Source organism: Lagopus muta, chromosome 2 (assembly GCF_023343835.1).
Source record: "Lagopus muta isolate bLagMut1 chromosome 2, bLagMut1 primary, whole genome shotgun sequence".
Lineage (NCBI taxonomy): Eukaryota > Metazoa > Chordata > Aves > Galliformes > Phasianidae > Lagopus > Lagopus muta.
Genome location: NC_064434.1, coordinates 3,472,582 through 3,492,214, shown reverse-complemented (window position 1 = coordinate 3,492,214; position 19,633 = coordinate 3,472,582). Strand labels below are relative to the sequence as shown.

At 47.1% G+C, this 19,633-nt stretch overlaps 1 protein-coding gene across 1 annotated transcript; it reads right to left on the bottom strand.

Annotated features, from left to right (window-relative positions):
• Positions 1-299: 299 nt before the first annotated feature.
• EFHC1 (EF-hand domain containing 1) lies at positions 300-19,378 on the bottom strand. The gene is made up of 11 exons (XM_048935332.1): positions 19,275-19,378; positions 13,894-14,115; positions 11,579-11,866; positions 9,626-9,775; positions 7,830-8,022; positions 7,312-7,532; positions 5,890-6,030; positions 4,530-4,743; positions 4,134-4,281; positions 3,098-3,314; positions 300-1,145 (listed from the first exon to the last, which is right to left on the bottom strand). Exons 1-11 carry the CDS (start codon positions 19,371-19,373, stop codon positions 1,074-1,076), a joined length of 1,965 nt encoding a protein of 654 aa, XP_048791289.1. The 5' UTR covers positions 19,374-19,378; the 3' UTR covers positions 300-1,073.
• Positions 19,379-19,633: the final 255 nt, after the last annotated feature.

Below are 19,633 nucleotides of genomic sequence, written 5' to 3'. Positions count from 1 at the left end.
TGGGCCCAGAAGGGAAGAGCAGGGACCTTTCCTGAAACAGGGGAGGCAGTGGAAGTGGGAACCCACAGCGCAAAAAGCTGAGTTAAAGAGGCATTTTGTTCTCTGTGTGCATGATAGCTGCCCTCCGTCTGCGCTCAGTGGCGACTCCTGGCAGGTTTCAGCTGGGCTGAGAAGGTTCCTGCCATGTTTCCTTTCAGGGAGAGATGAGCAGCCTGAGCAGAAGTGTCACAGCCCTGTTGCTATGCCAATGGTTAGTTTTTCCTTTTCATTGGACCTATCCTGTAAGATGACAGTTGCATGAGCTGGGGTTAGATGTAATCTCAGTTCTAAAACCGTTCTCCCAACCCTTTGTTAAAAAATGCAAAGCTGCTGTCAGCACATCTGTGTGCAGACCCTGCAATTTCCATGAGATACGTGAGAGCAAAACTACTACTCCATTTTAAGTAAAGCCAGAGTCACAATTGGCTTTGTGGTGGTGGGTTTTTTCCTTACTCTTAGCTATATACTTACTCTTAGCTTATACTCCTTAGCTATTCTAGTCATTGAGGTACATTTATTTAAAGCCTACTCTTTAACACTTTCATAGCAGCCATGCATAACTTTATAGTCACACTAGCAAGCATGCATTTATTATGGTTTCTGACAGAGCTCTTAGGTCTTCTTGCAATGTAAATAAACATTTAAACTGGCAGTCTTCACTGCAGGCCCCTTTCAACTCTGTATGAAATCTAGATGCTTGTCACTCCATTAGCTCTAGCAAGCCTTGCCATACAGCATTAAAAAGTTGAGAGATCAGTAGAAGAACCTGGCCATGGTTCTCCAAAACGTTTCTTTTTTCTTGTGGGTTTCATTTCAATATTCAGCAGATAGGAGGTTGAATTTGGTGGCAGCAAAAACGGCAGGAGTAGGTTGGGAAGGTTATCCAAGTGAGGGTGAAATTAGGAAGGAAGGAAGGGAGAGAGGAAAAGAAGCAAAGGTAAAAGGCAGAGCGTCCTTTTTGAAGTGTGAGGTCTCACAGTCAGCTCAGCTAAAGATATCACTGCTTGTCTTGTGCTTCGGCTTCCAGGCGAGGGTCACGAGGGGAAGGCCCTGAGGAAGTCCCGGTAGTTTATCTTGTCATCTCCACAGCAGCACAGGTCAATCAGCTGGGGGGAAAAAAGAAGCAATGCCAGAAAGAGTTGGAGGAACCTGCAAATGTTTTTGTAAGGAAAAGTGCCCAAGGTACTCTATGTGACAGAGAAGAGCGGACTGGCTCTGTAATCCTGGATCACAGGTAACCTTGAGTGCCTACAGAAGACACTGACCTCTGCAAGGACAAGAGTTAAAGTGTTAGGGTTAGGGTTTGCCCTCTAAGCGTCACCACAGTGACACCAGAGCCACAAAAAACGGAGCTGTGGCCAAAGACTGGCAAAGGCCACAGCACATCTTTCAGAAACCTCACCGAAATCCCTGCCAGAAGCAGGATGGAGGCCTGCATCTGAACAGGCACTGTTTGGTGGTGTCTCTTCCGTACGTGCACATGGCAGCAAGTGGAGACACAGATAATTGAGCTCAGTGACAGCCCTGCTAATGAACCAGTTCTGGTATCCATGCCTGACCCTGCATTGTGTTACAGAGCTATAGCCTTTGTATGCTTAAGGGGAAGAAAGAAGGCTTTTGTTTCCTTAATTGCATAACTAATCTCCTTCTGACACCCAGGGAAATGGAAAAGGTCTAATATCAGAGTTCCTTGAAAGGATTCTTCCCCTTGTCGCCTGGAGACAGATTTACTGGGTTTGCTCTTGTGTGACTGACAGCTGTGCTCCTCTCCAGGCCACACAAGTTAACCATCTGCCATATGCTTCATTTACAGTGCTGCCATGCTGCTATGGGCTCTGGGCACGTTCTTATTAAGATTTCAAGAGAGATGCTTTTCATGCCAAGGTCTAGATGGAGATTCAAACACGAGGTTTGAGCTCAGTTATTACAGACTTTCTGCTTCGACTCCCATTCTTGGCATGAGTGAAGAAAGAGCAGTCACCAGCTAGTTTGTCAAGGCCAAGGGATCTCCAGTGGACTCTGGAACAGCAAGGATGGGTGCTGGCCAAAGGCCTCAGTGCACTCAGTGCACATTCAGGGACACCAGCTGCGTGTGATGCACCTTTCCATGTCTGCGATGCTCACAGTTGGCTGTGGTAGAACATGTTTTCCTATCAGGGGCAATACTCTCTCTGGTTCCTGGGTTTCTTTCAGGCGTGAGCCTGCCTTTACTGGCCCCTAATCTATTGTATATCACTTTATGCTAAGAAAGCATCCTTGGCAGTCATGTTGCTGGAAGCATTCTCCCTCCCCTCTGCAGGCATTTTTTGCTGCAGTTTCTCTCACGTTTTCTCTTAGGCAGACTGATCTCCATGGGCTTTCACTCACCGTGCCCAGCAAGGCTCTGCTTCAGTTGGGTTAACTTAATGGCCACAGGGGGCCTGAAATATGGCAGCACAGAAAGCTAAGTTGCCTCGTGAGCTACAGGCTCACTGAGCTTCAGCAAATGGGCACAAATGCAGAAAGATGGATCATAGGCTGACTTCCCACAGCACGCTCAGGCTGCCAGATAAACGTGGAAAGAGTTTGTAATGGTTATGATTACTTTTTCTTTGTCAAACACTTAGTTCTCAAGTCTTCAATTCAGCTGCTGTTAAATTCACAGTGTGTCTAAGCTTTCTTAAGGGTGATCCCTTAAGCATCTCAGTGTCATCTCTACTCATGCCCAGGTGTGCCTAAGTCACAACACTCAGTAGCTCCACAGGAACCTATGCTTCTCTATCACAATTTGCAACCTCCTCTTCTGCTCATCTCTAAGGCTTGACCAAGCCTTTCATAGCATGCTGGGGACAACCTGCATTACGTAAAGGACAGGAATTGTTACTTCCTCCTTTAAGAGAAAGGTTCGGTCCAACAGCTCAGAAGCCTTTCTGAACTGGGATTCTTTCACCCTTTTCTTGGAGCTCTGTAGGACAGAATGGCTGTTAATTCAGCCTGGATAGGGTTGGTTTGTAAAAGACATCTTTCAGAACACAACAGGGGGTGAAACTCAATATGCACAGCACCCCTTCCTTCTGACCTTGTTAACCAGAACGGCGCTGGTCGGCACTTTCAGGCTGTCACAAACAGATAAAAATTTTGCTTTGTTGAGGAAACCAGATTCATCCTTGTCACAACGAAGTAATGCCTCCCGAATGTTGCTGTAGTTCAAGTAGTTATGGAGCTTCAGCTCTTCCTGAACCCGTGCAATTAGTTCATCCAGTTCCTGCTCGTTGGTTGCTGGAGCAGGGACATCACTGTAGAAGGAAAGAGAAAATAGAAAGTAAAAGTTACTTCTTACAGCCCTACTGTGATGTTTTCGTGCTGGCTGCCCCCCATGGCTGACCAGGCTGTATTTCTGAATACACAGCAGGCTTCTGGGGTGTTTGTTTTTTATGGCAAGCTCATCTCAGATTGAACTTGCAGGTGAAGCTAAATCCTGATACTGGACATTAGGGAAACTGCTTTCTGTCTGCATGACATTTGCCTTGTGCATCAAATACTTTGGAACAAAGAGGGTTTGCTTGTGTGTTTTATATGGTCCCAGGTACTGCATGCAGCTCAAGTTTCAACCAGAGCCTCTGAACTTCCACAAACTGACTCAAAAGGGTGTCCTGAGGTTACAGGACTGTTACTATGTGGACTACAGTGGCTCCAGACAGACAGCTAAAAAAGGAGATGATGTACAGGCTGTGACAGGCTGAGAGCCAGAGCAAAAGTGAAAACGAATCCACCAATGCTCCTCTGAGCCTGCAACCAGATGAAGTGACTGTTAGCAGCTCCTGTCACAGTTTACAGCTCCCTTTTGGAAAAAGATGACTGCATTAATTCACCTGAAGGTGTCTCTGCTGCTGAGCCAGAGCTGTCCCACAGGGTTTTTGGGTCAGTGACAGCCGTGACATGATATTGTACACTCTTGACCACCCGCTGTATCTGTTCAGACACATCCTTGGAGCTGAATAATCAGCTGAGCAGCCACTAGACAGCAAACTGGAGTCCGTGGAAGCTGCTGGAAGTCCCCTAAGTTGTCAGCCCCGAGTCTCACTTAGCTCCACGTGCCATCCTTTGAAGTCTACCTTTTGGCAGTCTCCTCCACCACCTGCCGTGGGTGAAAATGATCCCTCATGGACTGCAGTGTTGTCGCAGGAAAACTTTCTGCATTGCTTTCCATATAATTGAGCACGTATTCATCAGCATCAGTGATAACAAACCTGTGGCCAAACACTGTGGGAGAGGTATTAAAGCAAGGATGTATCTATTTTCCTAATTATGTCCACGGTCCACACACTGACAATAACAAAGTTACATCAATTCACACCAGCAGGTGATGTGGAAACTGAACAGCAGTGAGATCCAGAAGGTACAGATCTTTCTAATGATGGAAGGTATATATGCTGTCTGTGCAATAAATGACAGATCAGGCAGCAAAAGCCAATGCTCAGAGAGTATTACCAAGCCAGACCAGATCTTACCTTCAATGGTAGAACCAATGGTGAGGTCAGAGGGCCCGTAGTACACAGCATTCTCTGTAGTAGAGCCTGGTTTGGCAACTCTGGTCTTTCCTAAGTATTTGCCTCCAATGATGCCAGAGTTACGGACTGGTGGCTCGTAGATGCTGATCATATCATTGGAGAGGAAATAAGAGAGGATGAAGCGACGCTTGGCGTCCACAGGGTTTGGTGATTCCTGGAGGAAATGCAGTGGCTTTGGAAAAGAACATCTGAACCTTGCCCAGAGTTTATAACTTTTTTTTCTAGCTGAGTAAATCTAAACAGCTGATTAGGCAAAAATTGCATACACTGTCACAGGGTAACAGCATTAAATACCTGAATTTCAAAGCTTACTTGCTCTAGTCAGGCTAACAGAAGCAGAATTTGGGCTGCAGTGACTAAGAGCATTCAGTATTTCCAGACTGACTAATTCAAGAGAAAGGAATATCCTATATGGAATGATTCATCATGCAGAGGAAGGCTGGCTGTAAAGTTTAGTATTAAAGTTATATATTTCATTTTAATGATTGCCCGAGAGGGGCTGGTGCTGCTTTCAGCTCTTACTCACAGGAAGACACTCCCCTGACACACCATTGGTTTTACTTACTTAGTTTAAAATAAAGTTGGTCTGAACTCATCAGCTGTGACCTTTAGGAACTCCTGCACAATAGGGAAAAGAAATCAGCCCTTATTCACCCTGAGTGTTTGGAGAGGGCAGGCACCAGGCAGCACAGGAAATGCCATCGCTGTTGCTAGACGTGCCAGAGGTTCCTTGCATAAACCAGCTGCAAAGCTGGTACAAGGGCCAAAGCCTGAACACTGTTGCTGTGGGTGGAAAGCACCGTCCCCGTGGGCTCCCCTGCTTCTACAATGACGCTTGGCTGCTCTGCCAGCACAGCTCCTTGCTGGCTGCTGCAGCTGGGACTAGCCTGGAGAAGGACAGGTGCTGGGATCCAGCAGCAGAGAGACAGCAAGCTCACGCTTGCGGCAGCAGCTGGAGGCAGGCAGAGGCACAGAGCCCAGCTGCAGTGCTGTTTCAATTAGGGCCATCTGTCACGTGCTGATGTCAGTGGGAGTTTTTCCATAAATGGCTGTGGTTTTGTAGCACATCTATTTTACACTGCCTGGCCTTGCTGTGTTTTTTTTCCCCTCCTACCTTTGCGTGCCACTAATTATCACAGCAAGCACACAGTAACCCAATGGGATCTCCTGAGGGTCATTTCTTGAGCCACCAGCACAGAACAAAATTTGCTACCAGCCTTGTCTGAGCAGCACGTTCCTGCCATTCTTCTAACTCTACAACACAAGCTGGCACGTGCACAATATCAAGGAAAGGACTTACCAGGGCTACCTGGTATCGCAGCACTTTGTGGTCATTCTCCAGCATTTTAATTACATCTTTCCGGGGAGGCTTTGGAAACAGAGAAAAGCAGTTCTGAAGGGAGTCTTCGAGGAAGCCATAACCATTATAGGGAGGAATCACCTGCAGTCAGAGGGGATACCAAGGAGAAAGAGCTGAAACAAAGAACACAAAAATGTTTGCAAGACAGCTTATAAGAAGGCATCTGTTTGAAAAGACTTCTTCTGTTGCCAGGTGCCAACAGCTGTGACACTCTGCCCAGCAGAAATGCTCTAGGCCAGCCACGTGTTGGATCCATATCCCTCATTTATAGAAATATTCCATAAGAGCTAAGAAAATCTCAACATCAGAAAGCCAGGTAGTTTTTCTGAATAAAGAGACTAGGGGTAAACTAATAACTAACCCTTCCTGTGTACAGGAACTCAATCACCTGTGTGGTTACACTATTAACCTAAGCCCCATCGTGTCTGTGGATTGGGCCAGCTAATACTCCATTCCATTCCTTCGGAGGTAACATGGGCAGTGACCATCTCCAATAGGCATTTGGGACTCAGCAATTCTTTTTTGGAGAAGTGAGATAGAGTTTAGTGGTATGACTGCAGCCAGACCATTCCAGTTTGCTTGGCAGCCAGAAAACAAACCCTGACATATAACTTTCTAGTATAGGCATAGTCAGAGTGCCAGTTCTGTCCTTTACATTACTAACAATTGACATTTTGACTTTCATCTTAATTTGACCGTCCATCCTTGGCTTGCCTTCTGTGAGTACTGCATCCCACTGTAGAGTCCTCAGTACAGGAGAGATGTGGACCTGTTGGAGAGCATCCAGAGAGGGGCCCCAAAAATGGAACAGCTCTCCTATGAGCACAGGCTGAGAGAGCTGGGGCTGTGCAGCCTGGAGAGGGGAAGGCTGCAGGGAGACCTGAGAGCAGCCTGTCAGTATGTAAAGGAGGGGTGTAAGAAAGAAGGGGACAGACTCTTCAGCAGGGTCTGCTGTGATAGGAAAAGGGGGACTTTTCAAACTAAAAGAGGGGAAATTTAGACTGGATATAAGGAAAAGGTTTCTTATGATAAAGCTGGTGAAGCACTGGCACAGGTTCCCCAGAGACTGTGGGTGCCCCATCCTTGCAGACAGCCAAGGTCAGGCTGGATGGGCTCTGAGCACTGATGGAGCTGTGGGTGTCTCTATTCAGTGTAGGGAGTGGGGCAGATGGCCTGTAGGGGTCCCTTCCAACTCAAGTGGATTCTGTGATTCTATGATTCCTCAAGTTGCTCTTCAATTTAACCCTTAGCTTTCTTTGACTTACTCTTCTACTTGCTCTTTTCTTTAAGAAGAAACTACACTACCAGAGCACACATGGACTGCAGATTTCCCTCTCTCCCTTTCAAAACTGCTTACAGTACCTGTGGTACTTCCTCAGGTGGTTTCTCCTTTATCTCCACTGGCTGGAAGTCTGTGATGCCAAATTTGTCACGATAGAAGTTACGTGTGAACTCATCACAATCGTAGATGAAGAACGTGCGTCCAAGAAGGGTGGTAGGTTTGCCAACAGCAAAATCTTTAGCTGTGTACCACTCAAGTACCTCCTGATCAGAGATTTCCAGCACGCAGCTTGGGAAGGTCTCTAAGGACAAGGGAGCAAAAGGGAAAAAAAAAACCCAAAGCAATCAGGTAAATGTTAATATTTCTCAGTGAAAAGGTATGCAAAAGAAAGCAGTATAAAAATCTCCAGAGGGCTGTGGGTAGTGCTCTGCTTCCCAGCATACAGACTGTAATGATCACTGAAACAATACTCCTTTGGCCACAAACTGATGACACCTGCAGCTCTTGAACTGATGCACTTCTAACACAGTTCCCACATCTACCTCCACCCCCCAAGGTGCTTTAGCACAGACAGACGTGCTGGCTGCTCCAAACTTACTTTTCTTGTCCACAAAGGTTTTCGGCAAGCGCTGGCGTTTTATGAGTACTGGGAATGGGTCTCTGCCATCATTGGGCTTGTGGACTTCCCGAACCTCCACTGTGTCATCTGCCAGGTAGTAATGGATGATGTAAGGCCGATTCTCACCAAACATGCTTTTGGTGTCATCCCACATGGCGTAGAAGCGAAGGACCTGAGGCGGATAAAAAACAGGCAGCAAAAAACAAACATGGATTAGAATTACTAAGTGCTTTGTCCAAATGATTTTGGCTAAAAAAGGACGGGTGATTGGAAGTAACTCAGCAGTCTTCTCTGCCAAGTGCAGAAGAACCAAGCCCTTGTACTGTGAGCACTGGGATTTTTATAATGAAACTTAATAAAGTGAGGCAGAATTTAGTTTTGAAGGTTTCATGGCAAATATTGAGGTTTCATGGCCAATTCTCTACCGAAGGCAGAAGGATATGTCTGTAGTTACTCTGAGGATACTGCATTCACTCTAGACCCCATCCCACTTCTGTCTATAGAAAATGTCTTGTTTTAATCCAGGCTGGATGTGGCTCTGAGCAGCCTGGGCTGCTGGTTGGCGACCTGCACACAGCAGGGGGTTGGAACTGGATGAGCCTTGTGCTCCTTTTCAACCCAGGCCATTCTATGATTCTATGATTCTATTCTATAATGGCACAGAAATCAAACAGCTCACACTACAATGCTTCCAAGTCCATCACCTACTGGGATTGCTGCAGATAGTGGAACAGCTCAAGAGTTCCTCAAGGTGTAGCTCCTAAACAGGCCATCCAACAGCTTCCACGGAGTTGGCCCAGACTTGAGTCCTTAAGGCTAAACTATCAGTAATACAGCGGGCATAGTCTAGCTTACATCCAAACAGTAAAACTGTTTGCCTTCCTCAAAACAAGGCAACCATATCCAAAACAGCAACTGGATATGATTCTGGACTATGCTAATGCCCAGCTGATGTCCAGTAACTGTTTGAATGATAGTCAGGGTTGCAAAGGCCCACAGTGCTCATCCAGTTCCAACCCCCTGCTGTGTGCAGGTTGCCAACCAGCAGACCAGGCTGCCCAGAGCCACATCCAGCCTGGCCTTGAATGCCTGCAGGGATGGGGCATCCACAGCCTCCTTGGGCAGCCTGTGCCAGTGCCTCACCACCCTCTGGGGGAAAACTTCCTCCTAAGATCCAACCTAAACCTCCCCTCTCTTAGTTTAAAACCATTCCCCCTTGTTCTATCACTATCAACCCATGTAAACAGTCATTAACATTGAGCCCTGCTGTATTTACTACTGTAGGGTGGTCTATAGGGTTTCTTACACCGTTGTTAGATGATGAAAAGAAGAAGGATAAGCAGGAGGAAGAGTGCTAGTCAACTGTGTGCACAGGGAGAATGCAGTCAGAGCAACTGGCATTTGTATTTATCTGAAGCAGTTCACTCTAGCACCTAGCTTGTGTTTTGGAGGAATGTAGCATACCTATTTCTGATAGAACAACATTTGGCCTGGTCTGCTAACTTCTGAAGGCAGGTATCCTATGTCATCACAACAGAGAGCAAGAAAGAAATGGAGGATCATTAGAATGGGCTCTGCAGTCCAAGGAGAAACTGCTTACAAGGCACAAACTTGAACAAAAAGATGAAATATTTTGTTTCTCACAAATGCAAAAAAAGGAGCAAATCTGGAGCCTGACCAGTGGACTGAGATCTTTCAGAATGAATAAAGCTGCAGGCACTCACAAGATGTAGGTTTCTGTGACACATACAGATGATCGCTGCCAGATCACTCACCTGCTTGTCGTAAGTCAGAAACTGTTTGAGTTGGTCAAAATCTGATGGTGTGATGTACATCCGCATGGGCATCCGGCGCAGTTCTGTGTAGGGATCAAAAACCATTTTCTCTGGAGGGTTCAGTTCAATTCCTTGGCTCTCCAGGAATACCTAGGAAAGTCATCCGATGTATGAATTGCTGACTTGAGTTCTGAAGATAAAAGATGGGTTGAAGCTATCTGAAGATCAGAGATTACAGGTTGCCTGAGATGAGTGTTGCCAGAACACTGCAAATTCATTCTGCATAGCTCACCAGGCTACAGGGGTTTCAGTTCATTGCAATAGCAAAGACAACAGGGGACAACTATGATGTTTCTTGCTTTGTCTGCCCTTATTATGCAGGGCAGTCCTGCCCCCAACATCCTCAGTCCAATTGTACTTGAGCACAATTTTCCTTGCCTTTGGGGCATTAAATGGAGAATAACAATCAGTTTGGTCTCTTCTATGTGAATTAAAAAGATTACATTAGTGTATAACCATGGATGTAGGCAGTCTGAATTTGTAAGAGATTCAGTGTCCTCCATTCTGTCAGACACTGGAAGTTTGTGTGACCCACAGCAGGCCCTCCAAGGCCCCCTGGCCAGGAGGATATGTGTCCAGAGTAGCAGCTTTAGTTCATCTGCCAGGAGAAGCACATTTCCCACAGAAAGAGGACAATCTGTTTGTTTATAAAGGGATTTTTGGCTTACCTTAGATGCATAAACAAACTCTAGGGTATTACTTGTGCATTCACCTCAGTCACTGAAAACAACCACAGAAGTCAATGGACTTCTTCCTTGTTTGGCTCTGGGATGTGGCCTGTGAAAATACCCAGCCTGGGAAGCACCTGTGCAAACATCTCCATTGGGCATGTGAGATCACCCTGAAGATTCACAGGGCAGGTTTACACTTTCAAGCTCTGATCTAGAGCATGCCAGTTGATGATAAATAGACTGGTGGCCTTGAAATGTAGACCCACATAGCTCGTGCCATGTTTTCCATCAAATAACCAACATTAGCAGGAGAACCAGATCTTCATCTGATGTCAACTGACTTGAACGGCCATCTAGTTCCAGCAGAGCAGATCCCACATGCACTCAGCAAAGACGTATGTACTAACAGATTACATGATTGGGAACATTCCTGGGCACTGAAGCCAACTGGCAAGGATCAGCCCGCATCTAAATTCACTCAGCCTCCAGAACAAGTTGGCTGCATGGAACTCATCTATTGGGAATGGTCCCCGGAGTGCTCAAACTCTTGAACTGAGAATTGCTTGAAAGAATAGGGATTGGCCAGGGCCCAGGTTGCACTGGGGACAGTCTAAAAGAATACCAGTATATTGGTTTATGTTACTATTAGTCACTGTGTTGTTGTGATTTAATGTAACCGGTACAGAAATAGCTAGGAATAAAAAACAGGCAATGAATAAGCAGTCTTAGGTCAGCTTATATTATGATCCTAAATCCACTGACTATGGTTTGTTGCAGATGAGAGCCGAGTTACTGACAGCATTCCCATCCCCTATTCTTATCAGAGGAGTATTAAGCTGGAAAATAATTAAGATTGGTAATTTCCCTCTCGTCTACGTACAATGGTTCATCCGGACTCTAAGCATCTGAACCGTTGTACAGATAGAAGTTAATTAAACCAATTCTCTTAACCCAGAAACAACCTTAGAATTTGTAGTGTAGGGTGCAGTCTTCAGGACAGAGAATGGTGCAGCAGTATGAAACTGCTCTCAGAGCAAATACTGTACCTTGAAATACCTGCTGTTATGAGGAAAGAAGTCTCCACAAAATGTAAAATGAAAGATCACGAGCATTCTCAGTGTGAGAGCTGCAGATAGAGAATACCAGACTGGATTCTAACGGATCTTGCCTCGTGTAACACCTGGGATTCTTCAGTGTCAGTTTCTCCATGACAGGAACTCACCTGTGTGAATGGGTCGCAGTCAACGATGCGGTATGTTCTGCCATACATGGTGATGCTGATGCCTCGATTCAGATCCTTCCAGTGGTAATGATCCCCGCTGTTGTTCTTGGGCACGCGATGGCGTCTGATCAGTTTGCCTTGAGGAATACCAGAGTTCTTCACGACAGGCTCTATGACAGATATGGTGTCATCTTCCAAATGGTAATAGATACCCACTTGGCGGATACGGAAATGCTCTTCTGTAGAGAGAGGAACGTCTTCCTGGAAATAGGCATCAAACTTCAAAACCTGCCAGGGGGACGAGGTCCCAAAGGGAGAGAGAAAGAAACAAAGTGAACACCACGGTTAGCCTGTTAAGCCAAAGAATGTACTTCCAATTTGGCAGTGAAAAATTACTGGATTGTAATCTATGAGGGTGAGGGGTCTGGAACACAGGCCATATGAGGAGAGGCTGAAGGAGCTGGGAATGTTCAGCCTGGAGAAGAGGAGGCTCAGGGGAGACCTCATTGCTCTCTGTAACTTCCTGAAGGGAGGTTGTAGTGAGCTGGGGGTCGGCCTCTTCTCTTGTGTCATCAGTGATAGGACCAGGGGGAATGGTTTCAAGCTACGGCAGGGGAGATTCAGGCTGGACATGAGGAAGTATTACTTTTCAGAAAGGGTGGTCAGGCACTGGAATGGATGCCCAGGGAGGTGGTGGAGTCACCGAGCCTGGGGGTGTTCAAGGAAAGGCTGGATGTTGTGTTGAGGGACATGGTTTAGTGGGAGCTATTGGGAATAGGTGAACAGTTGGACTGGGTGATCTTGAAGGTCTTTTCCAACCTTGGTGATTCTATGATTCTATGATTCTATAAAATCATCACAGCCAGCTGTTAGCCCAATCTGTGACTGATGATGGAGGCTTCATGAGGGCTTTCATCAACATTTGCCTTCTCTAAGTTTGGCTGCACAAGACACTTGTCATAAATACAGCACTTTCTTTTCTCCATGATCATCTGCTATTTTACCTACTAACTAGTGCTTGCTTACTGTCAGCATCTAGTTTACAGACATATCTGACTTTCTTTCGAGGGTCTGCAAAAGGATCTGGTGATTTTAGTTAACAGTTTGATGACATTTGTGGTTTTTTGGACCTGTATTGTTCATTTGAACTCACATCTATCCAGCACAGGCAGGAAGAGGCAATCTGTCCTGGAGGAACGAGGAAAGAAATCAGGACACAGAGGAAACACACACTGCATGCCCTGCCAAAAGCCAGTCACTCTCAGTCCCGTGAATGAAAGAAGGACAAGGAATATTGCCTTCAAGAGCATTCATTGCTTCTAAGAATCATAGAATCATAGAATCATAGAATCATCAAGGTTGGAAAAGACCTAAAAGCTCATCCAGTCCAACCGTTCACCTATTCCCAATAGCTCCCACTAAACCATGTCCCTCAACACAGCATCCAGCCTAAGAGGACGTAGGTGGTAACCAAGCCTTGCATACCCAGCCTACATCAGCCCACTGACCTATGTAATCAAGCAGTTACTACTACAGTTTGAATGAAGGGACAGGGAAGTATCTGACATTAAAACAGCAACGTTTACATTACTCTGAAAGAATGCCCCCTGAAGCAGTAACTAACACAGGACGTCTGTCCCCCACCCTGTCTCCCATGGGTTGTCTTTCCAGAGCTGCCTGGCAGCGTGCAACCCCTGCATGTGCTCAGGGCTGTTGAGCCTTTCACACTCTGCAGGGACTTTTCTGTCTGCAGCTGCAGTTCAGAGCAACCAGCACGTTAAAAGCGAGGGTCAGCTCAGGATTGCAGACACAGAGCCACCTCCTAGTCTGACAGGATCACCAAGATTTAATGCAGGAAGCAAAGCTGGAGCAGCAGGCTCTAACACGCTGTGGTGACAAGCATGAGCATATATAGATAGACCAAAGCTAGACAGTCTAGCAGGAACTTCAATGCAGAAAGACTTCACAGTTTAAGCTCAGTTACAACCTCAGTACACTTTTGGAAATGCAGGAGAGCAGGCTGTGTTTTACAGGGCAATGGTTATAAACTGAAGCTTTTCAGAATTAATCAAATTTCTTTTCAAACTCCTGCTGGAAATGCTCCGGCGTAACTCGCAGGGAATGTCTTACATCGTTTATGTATTATAATCCTCCTCCTGAGCAAAGAAAGCCTCTTTCACACTGGGGTTCAGCTGTCTCTGACTAAGGGCTATGGCATCTGAAAACTGCTGTACGCTGTCCCATGAACCCTGGAGCTGACTGTTTATGTCTCCGAACTCAGCCAGCCGATATTCCTGGAATAAACTTCTTTATACCTTTTTGTCCAAAGCCACGTGTGCTGGAACGAAGCCTGAAGGAGGAGCCTTCTTGGCTCGCCCGTAGGTCAGCGTGGGTCCCGTGTTGGATAATTCATCTAATTCAGCTTGAGAAGGCTGATTCACATACAGTCGCTCCCCGCCGATCCCCACTGTTGGCAGCCGAGAAAAGGCAAACCCATTTTTGTAGCCCAGCGTCTGCGAGTGATGAAAGGATGTTTTCTGTGGAAGAAAATCCAGCTGTTAAAATCCTACAGGCAAATCCTACAGGCACTTAGTAGATATTGCTACTGAAAGCACAGAAAAACAGTGACAGTTTGATATCCAGAATGCCTCCACAGTGATTTATTATAACCTAATGCAGCAGTTACTTAATGCTTACATCAAGAAGGCTGAATAAACAGTAAGTGACTGGAGGAACAAAGCATCAGAGTCAACTCAAATCCTCGTGCTGGCACAGGCTTACCACAAGCCTCAGTGTCCAGAATGGGGCAACTGCACTTGATCTGCCCTAGTATTTAGCTCACAAACCTTTTGTTCCCTACTCTGTGCTCCAGCAGTGCAAAACTCCAAGGGACCTCACTCTGTTATGCCCCATGATGCTGCCTTGACTATTGCAGGAGTGTAGCTGTGCACCTTCTGTGCTTTCTGTTGCTGTTTTGTTAAACCTCTCCTGGGGATTTCGCAGGATTTCCCTTGCTGCGTTCAGTCAAGGTGTGTCATGCTTCCAGACCTGGAATTAGGAAACACACTGCAGGGTATCAGTTCTCCCCACAGCTTATGTCAAGGTTTGCACAACCACAGAGTAAGGTGCTGCAACTGATCCATGAGAAACCCATTCTGACAAACAGAATTCTGTCTCTGTGAGCGCCGTACAACACTGACGATAGGATTCTCCTGTTATTTTTAGCTTTGTTGGTTTATTCTTGGTTTTGACCTTCTTAGAGCCCTTTCCTGTCTTTGCTATCTGCTTCATGTCAGCTATCAAGCCGTTCTTCAAGTGCAGTAATTATCCACATGCCACAGGAAGGTCCCTGCTTTGCTTATGGGCACAGAAGAAAGATCAGAGCTGTGAATAGAACGTCGGCTCTGTCTGCCCAGTTGTGTTCTTCCCTGCTGAAGAGGAGGATTGGAGTTGGCTGGCAGGAGGCTACTCAGCTTGCAGTACAGCCCACATCTGCTGCTGAAAGCATTTGGAACAATGTGAGGCTGGCTGGTCCCACTGGGCTTTCGGCACTTATAACAAGGAGAGCAGGAGAAACTGTGAGTCCACGAGCATGAGCCATCCTTGGAAGCATTGCCTCCTTCCTGGAAGCATTCCAGACCAGGCTGGATGGGGCTGTGAGCAACCTGGTCTAGAGGGAGATGTCCCTGCTTGTAGTAGGGGGATTGGAAACGGATGATCTTAAGGGTCCCTTCCAACCCAAACCATTCTATGATTCTATGATAAAGTCTCTGCTTTTACGTTGAGTTTTGCCAAATCAAACAGAATTGCAGGCATTTCTAGCCCTGAAGGAAAAAGCTTCAGCTCCTTTGCCAGACTGAGACTCGCAATCAGTCCAACCTCAGGCATGTGAACCACTTCTCCTCCTCCCCCTCCCTCGCCCCCCATGGTTAAGCCTCTAATCTTATTTATACCTTCAAGGCCCCACTTGAATTTCTTGTAATTGCCTGTTTTCTCTCTGAGCTGGTCCTACACATCGCACAGTGCAGTCAGAAAAACACATTCAGGTGAAAACAAGAGAGTTTACTAGAGACACATTAACAGAATGTTTCATAAACAGCAGCCCTGCCGCAGGATTGCCATTCCTTCCTGTTCAATAAATACCAAAGGAAAGCTGTGGGAATAACATTAAAGGAAAACCACGAAGTTTGTCCTTAGATTGGCAATATCAGTGCTTGTCAGAAGCACACAGGCTTTTAAGGGCATGAACACGAGGCTACATCTCACAATATCAGGTGAGTAATGCAAAACTGAAAGGGAAAACCCAGAATGTAAACTCCTGATCTCAGTTGCTGCCAGCCCATATTGGATAAATACTACTGAATTAAGTTTTTCTTGCCATGTCTGTAGAGTTTCATACAAACACCTGGGCTCCATCAGCGAGGGGTGGCCAGCAGGGACAGGGAGGTGATTGTCCCCCTCTACTCTGCTCTTGTGAGGCCCCATCTGCTGTGCTGCATTCAGGGCTGGAGCCCCCAGTACAAGAAAGACAGGGAGCTGTTGGAGAGGGTGCAGAGGAGCCACAAAGATGATCAGGGGGCTGGAGCACCTCCCCTATGAAGACAGGCTGAGGGAGCTGGGCTTGTTCAGCCTGGAGAAAAGAAGGCTGTGGGGTGACCTCATTGCAGCCTTTCAGCACCTAAAGGGAGCCTACAAACAGGAGGGGAATCAACTCTTTGAAAGGGTTGATAACAGCAGGACAAGGGGAAATGGTTTGAAGTTGAGGGAGGGAAGATTGAGGTTGGATGTCAGGGGGAAGTTCTTTGCTGTGAGAGTGGTGAGGTGCTGGAACAGCTGCCCAGAGAGGCTGTGATGCCCCGTCCATCCCTGGAGGTGTTCAAGGCCAGGTTGGATGGGGCCCTGGGCAGCCTGGGCTGCTATGAAATGTGGAGGTTGGTGGCCCTGCATTGGCAGGGGGTTGAAGCTTCATGATCCTTGAGGTCCCTTCCAACCCAACCACTCTGTGATTCTGTGATTCTGTGAAACACTGCTTCTCCTCCCAGGGTCTCAGTTCCTTAGAGTGCATCTGAAGCAGTAACTAACTACGTTATCTTATCTGAATGCAGAGGTTTTTTACAGCACGTCTCCAAATTCACATGAAAAACAAGAATTATGCTGACCATTTTATAGGCTGGAACACAGAGGAAAAGTGAGGTGATAGCACTCACTGAGCAACAGTGCACAGACATTTCTGGGGTCCAGGTGTCCTTAAACATCACCAATAGGGCAATGCTTCCAGTTACTCTAAAATAACAATCTGCTCTGCTAAATCCTGTGGGTGTTTCTTCTGCACACAGTGCCACTGATGTCAGTAGAAGCATTCACATGACTAAAGCAGGTGGGGTTTTGCTGATAGAAGAAATAATATTTCGCTAGGGGCAGAGATTTGCATTGTAAATTTCCAAGTCGTTACTGAGAATAATGCTGAGATAACCTTTATAACTGCACGATTGAGAGTATTTGGTATGAGTGAATGACTCCATTTACTGTTGAAAATTCAGTCGTCACTGACTTAGAAAACAGTGTGACTGTGCTGGAAGGCACCAGCAAGAGTACAGTGGAAGTTAAGAGGCTCTGTGAGTGATACAGGTAGAACAACTTTTGACTGACCTGCAGCAGGGCTCAGCATCCCTTCAGAAGGTTTACCCTCTCAGATCCCAAAGCGAGGGCTGGGTTAGTGTCATGGTCTTTCCTTTGGGGAGAAGGATCTACCAGAGGTATCAGGAAGACATGGGTTAGTTTTCAACATTAAGATCAAAGACGTGGAGCAATGCCCCAAGGTTTTGGTTTGTTTTGAAGTGGAGAATGCCCCACGACAAAGGATGACATGCAAGTGCATGATGTTCCTTATCCTGCAATGCCAGAGCATACTGGGGCCTTTCTAGGCACTGAGAAGAAATGGAGCAGCCCACTCTTAAAACTATTAAGTTCCACAAAGATATCAAGCATGCCCTGGTGTATCCATTTCCTACTGAAGGTGGTGAACATTGCTTCTGAGAGAAGCTGTCAGGAAAATTCAAGGGCACTGGTTTCTCAGACTGCCATTATAATAGCACTGAGTTGAAGATGAGTTACAGTGTCAAGACCTGAGATATTCACTTCCCATGGAGAAGGAAGTGCAGAGTTGTCAGCTGCTCCAAAACAGTAATGGAAGGAACTTGGGGAGTATCACTTTTCATCTGTGGTACTGCTTTTGCAAGAGGATATTGGGAAGATTTGGGGTTATCAAATCCTCAACTTGTGGACCAGTGGGAGTGGGGAAAAAATACCTTCCTTGTTTAGGTATCTATTCAGATGCAGAGGATGAGGCTACTTCTTCCAAGGAATATTAGTACAGCTGAGAAGTCTCACTTCCTTGAGAATCCTGGAGGCTGCAATGGTATCAGTTCAGTGGAGGGATACCAGTTCTCTGAACAGACTGTCAGTTCTCAGGTTCCAGAGCATCAGTTCCATACTGTCTATCAAGGATTAAATTCTCCAGGGGATAGAAGGAAGGCATTTATGGAAGCATCAGGTGACTGTATGGGTCCTGGTTCAGGGCAGTATCAGAATGAGAAGTAGGCTCATAGAATCACAGAATGGCCTGGGTTGAAAAGGCCCACAGTGATCATCTAATTTCAACCCCCTGCTGTGTGCAGGGTCACCAACCAGCAGACCAGGCTGCCCAGAGCCTTGAAGGAAACAGAACACATCCCTTTGAGAAAACTGAGGTGGTTCAGAGAAACAGTGTTCTGCCTGTTTATAAAGTCAGTTTTGGAGTAATGCTTCCCTTGGGGTATCATATGAATTGGCAGGGCAATTAAAGAATGGATTCAGGGGTACTAGATCTCCCAGGGTTAAGTTTGCAGATAGTGGTTCTGTTTTGGGAAACCTTACTCTCCAAAGCTATCAGGGCAGTTTAAGGAGATATCAGATTCAAGATGTAATGGTATCTTGGGGATGAATTTAAAAGCACCAAGGAGGCTGGGCTCAGCCGTATCTGCTTGTCTGGGAACAGACTTGAAATTGCATTGGGAGAGCTGAGGGAGCTCCTGTGGATGAGGTCAGGGGAAGCAGGTAGGTTCGGAGAGTTCAGTTCCCCGAGGAGCGAGCTCAGCAGGCAGCTGTTGGCTTTGGGAAAAGCCAGCTTCCCTGGGAAAAGAGTTCAGTGGGTGTCAGATCCCTTGGGTGAGTTTACAGGGATCTCAAGTCCTTTGAGAGTCACTAGTGGATATCCTGAGGGGTGTCAGGTGAGCTGGGGCGTAAGGTATTCACAGGATACCAGTTCCCCCGGGGATTTTAGGTTAATTGAGGAGGTACCCAACCTCTCATGGGGATTAGTAGGTGGGGATTAGTCAGGCCGGCTGACTAGGCTAGGCCTTTGAGGAGATATAAGGTGAATTTGGAGATAACGGGTCTCCTGGGGAGTTAGAGAAGGGTCTGAAGGAGTACCAGGTTCCCTGGGAATGTGCTCAGGGACACCAGGCTTCCAAGGGAACCAGACAGGCACAGCTCACTGAAAGGACCCTGGAGCAGCTGGGCTGTGCAGAGGCCTCACAGGGCCCCTACAGCAGGACTGCAAGACCAGGCAGGGACTGGGGGTTCCCCGGATGGAAGGGGCCTGAGGCACCGATGCCGAGGGTTCCCGGGAGCTGGGCTGCCCAGGCGCTGCGCTCACCATGGGGTCCCTGAAGGAGCAGCCCGGTAGGAAGGGCAGACCCGACCTCGGCTCCGAGCTCATGGCGGCTGCGCTCGCTCCCAGAGACGCCGTTTCCATGACAACCGCTGGGCGCGCCCCAGTGCGCATGCTCACTAAGCAGAATGCGCATGCGCACTGAGCCGCCCCGGCGCTTCGCGCCTGCGCCCTGAGCGAAAGGGAGAGGGGTTGCCGTGGCAACGGGAGGGCGGGAGCGGCCTTGGCCCGGCCGCGCGCCCTGTGGGGCTGGGCCCCGGGTGCCGCCGGCCGCGTTGTGTGCAAAAACGGCCGCCTTGGGGCCGGGGAAGGTGTTCCTGATCGTATTTCTCTCATTTGAGACG

Bases quoted from the DNA above. Each gene is read 5' to 3' on its own strand.
- EFHC1 (XM_048935332.1), bottom strand. From the start codon at position 19,373: ATGGAAACGGCGTCTCTGGGAGCGAGCGCAGCCGCCATGAGCTCGGAG. The intron at 6,031-7,311 runs GTACTGTAAGCA...CTCTGACTGCAG, and splicing joins CACCTGAGGAAGTACCACAG to GTGATTCCTCCCTATAATGG. The intron at 1,146-3,097 runs GTCAGAAGGAAG...TTTTCCCCCCAG, and splicing joins GCGCCGTTCTGGTTAACAAG to CTGATTGACCTGTGCTGCTG.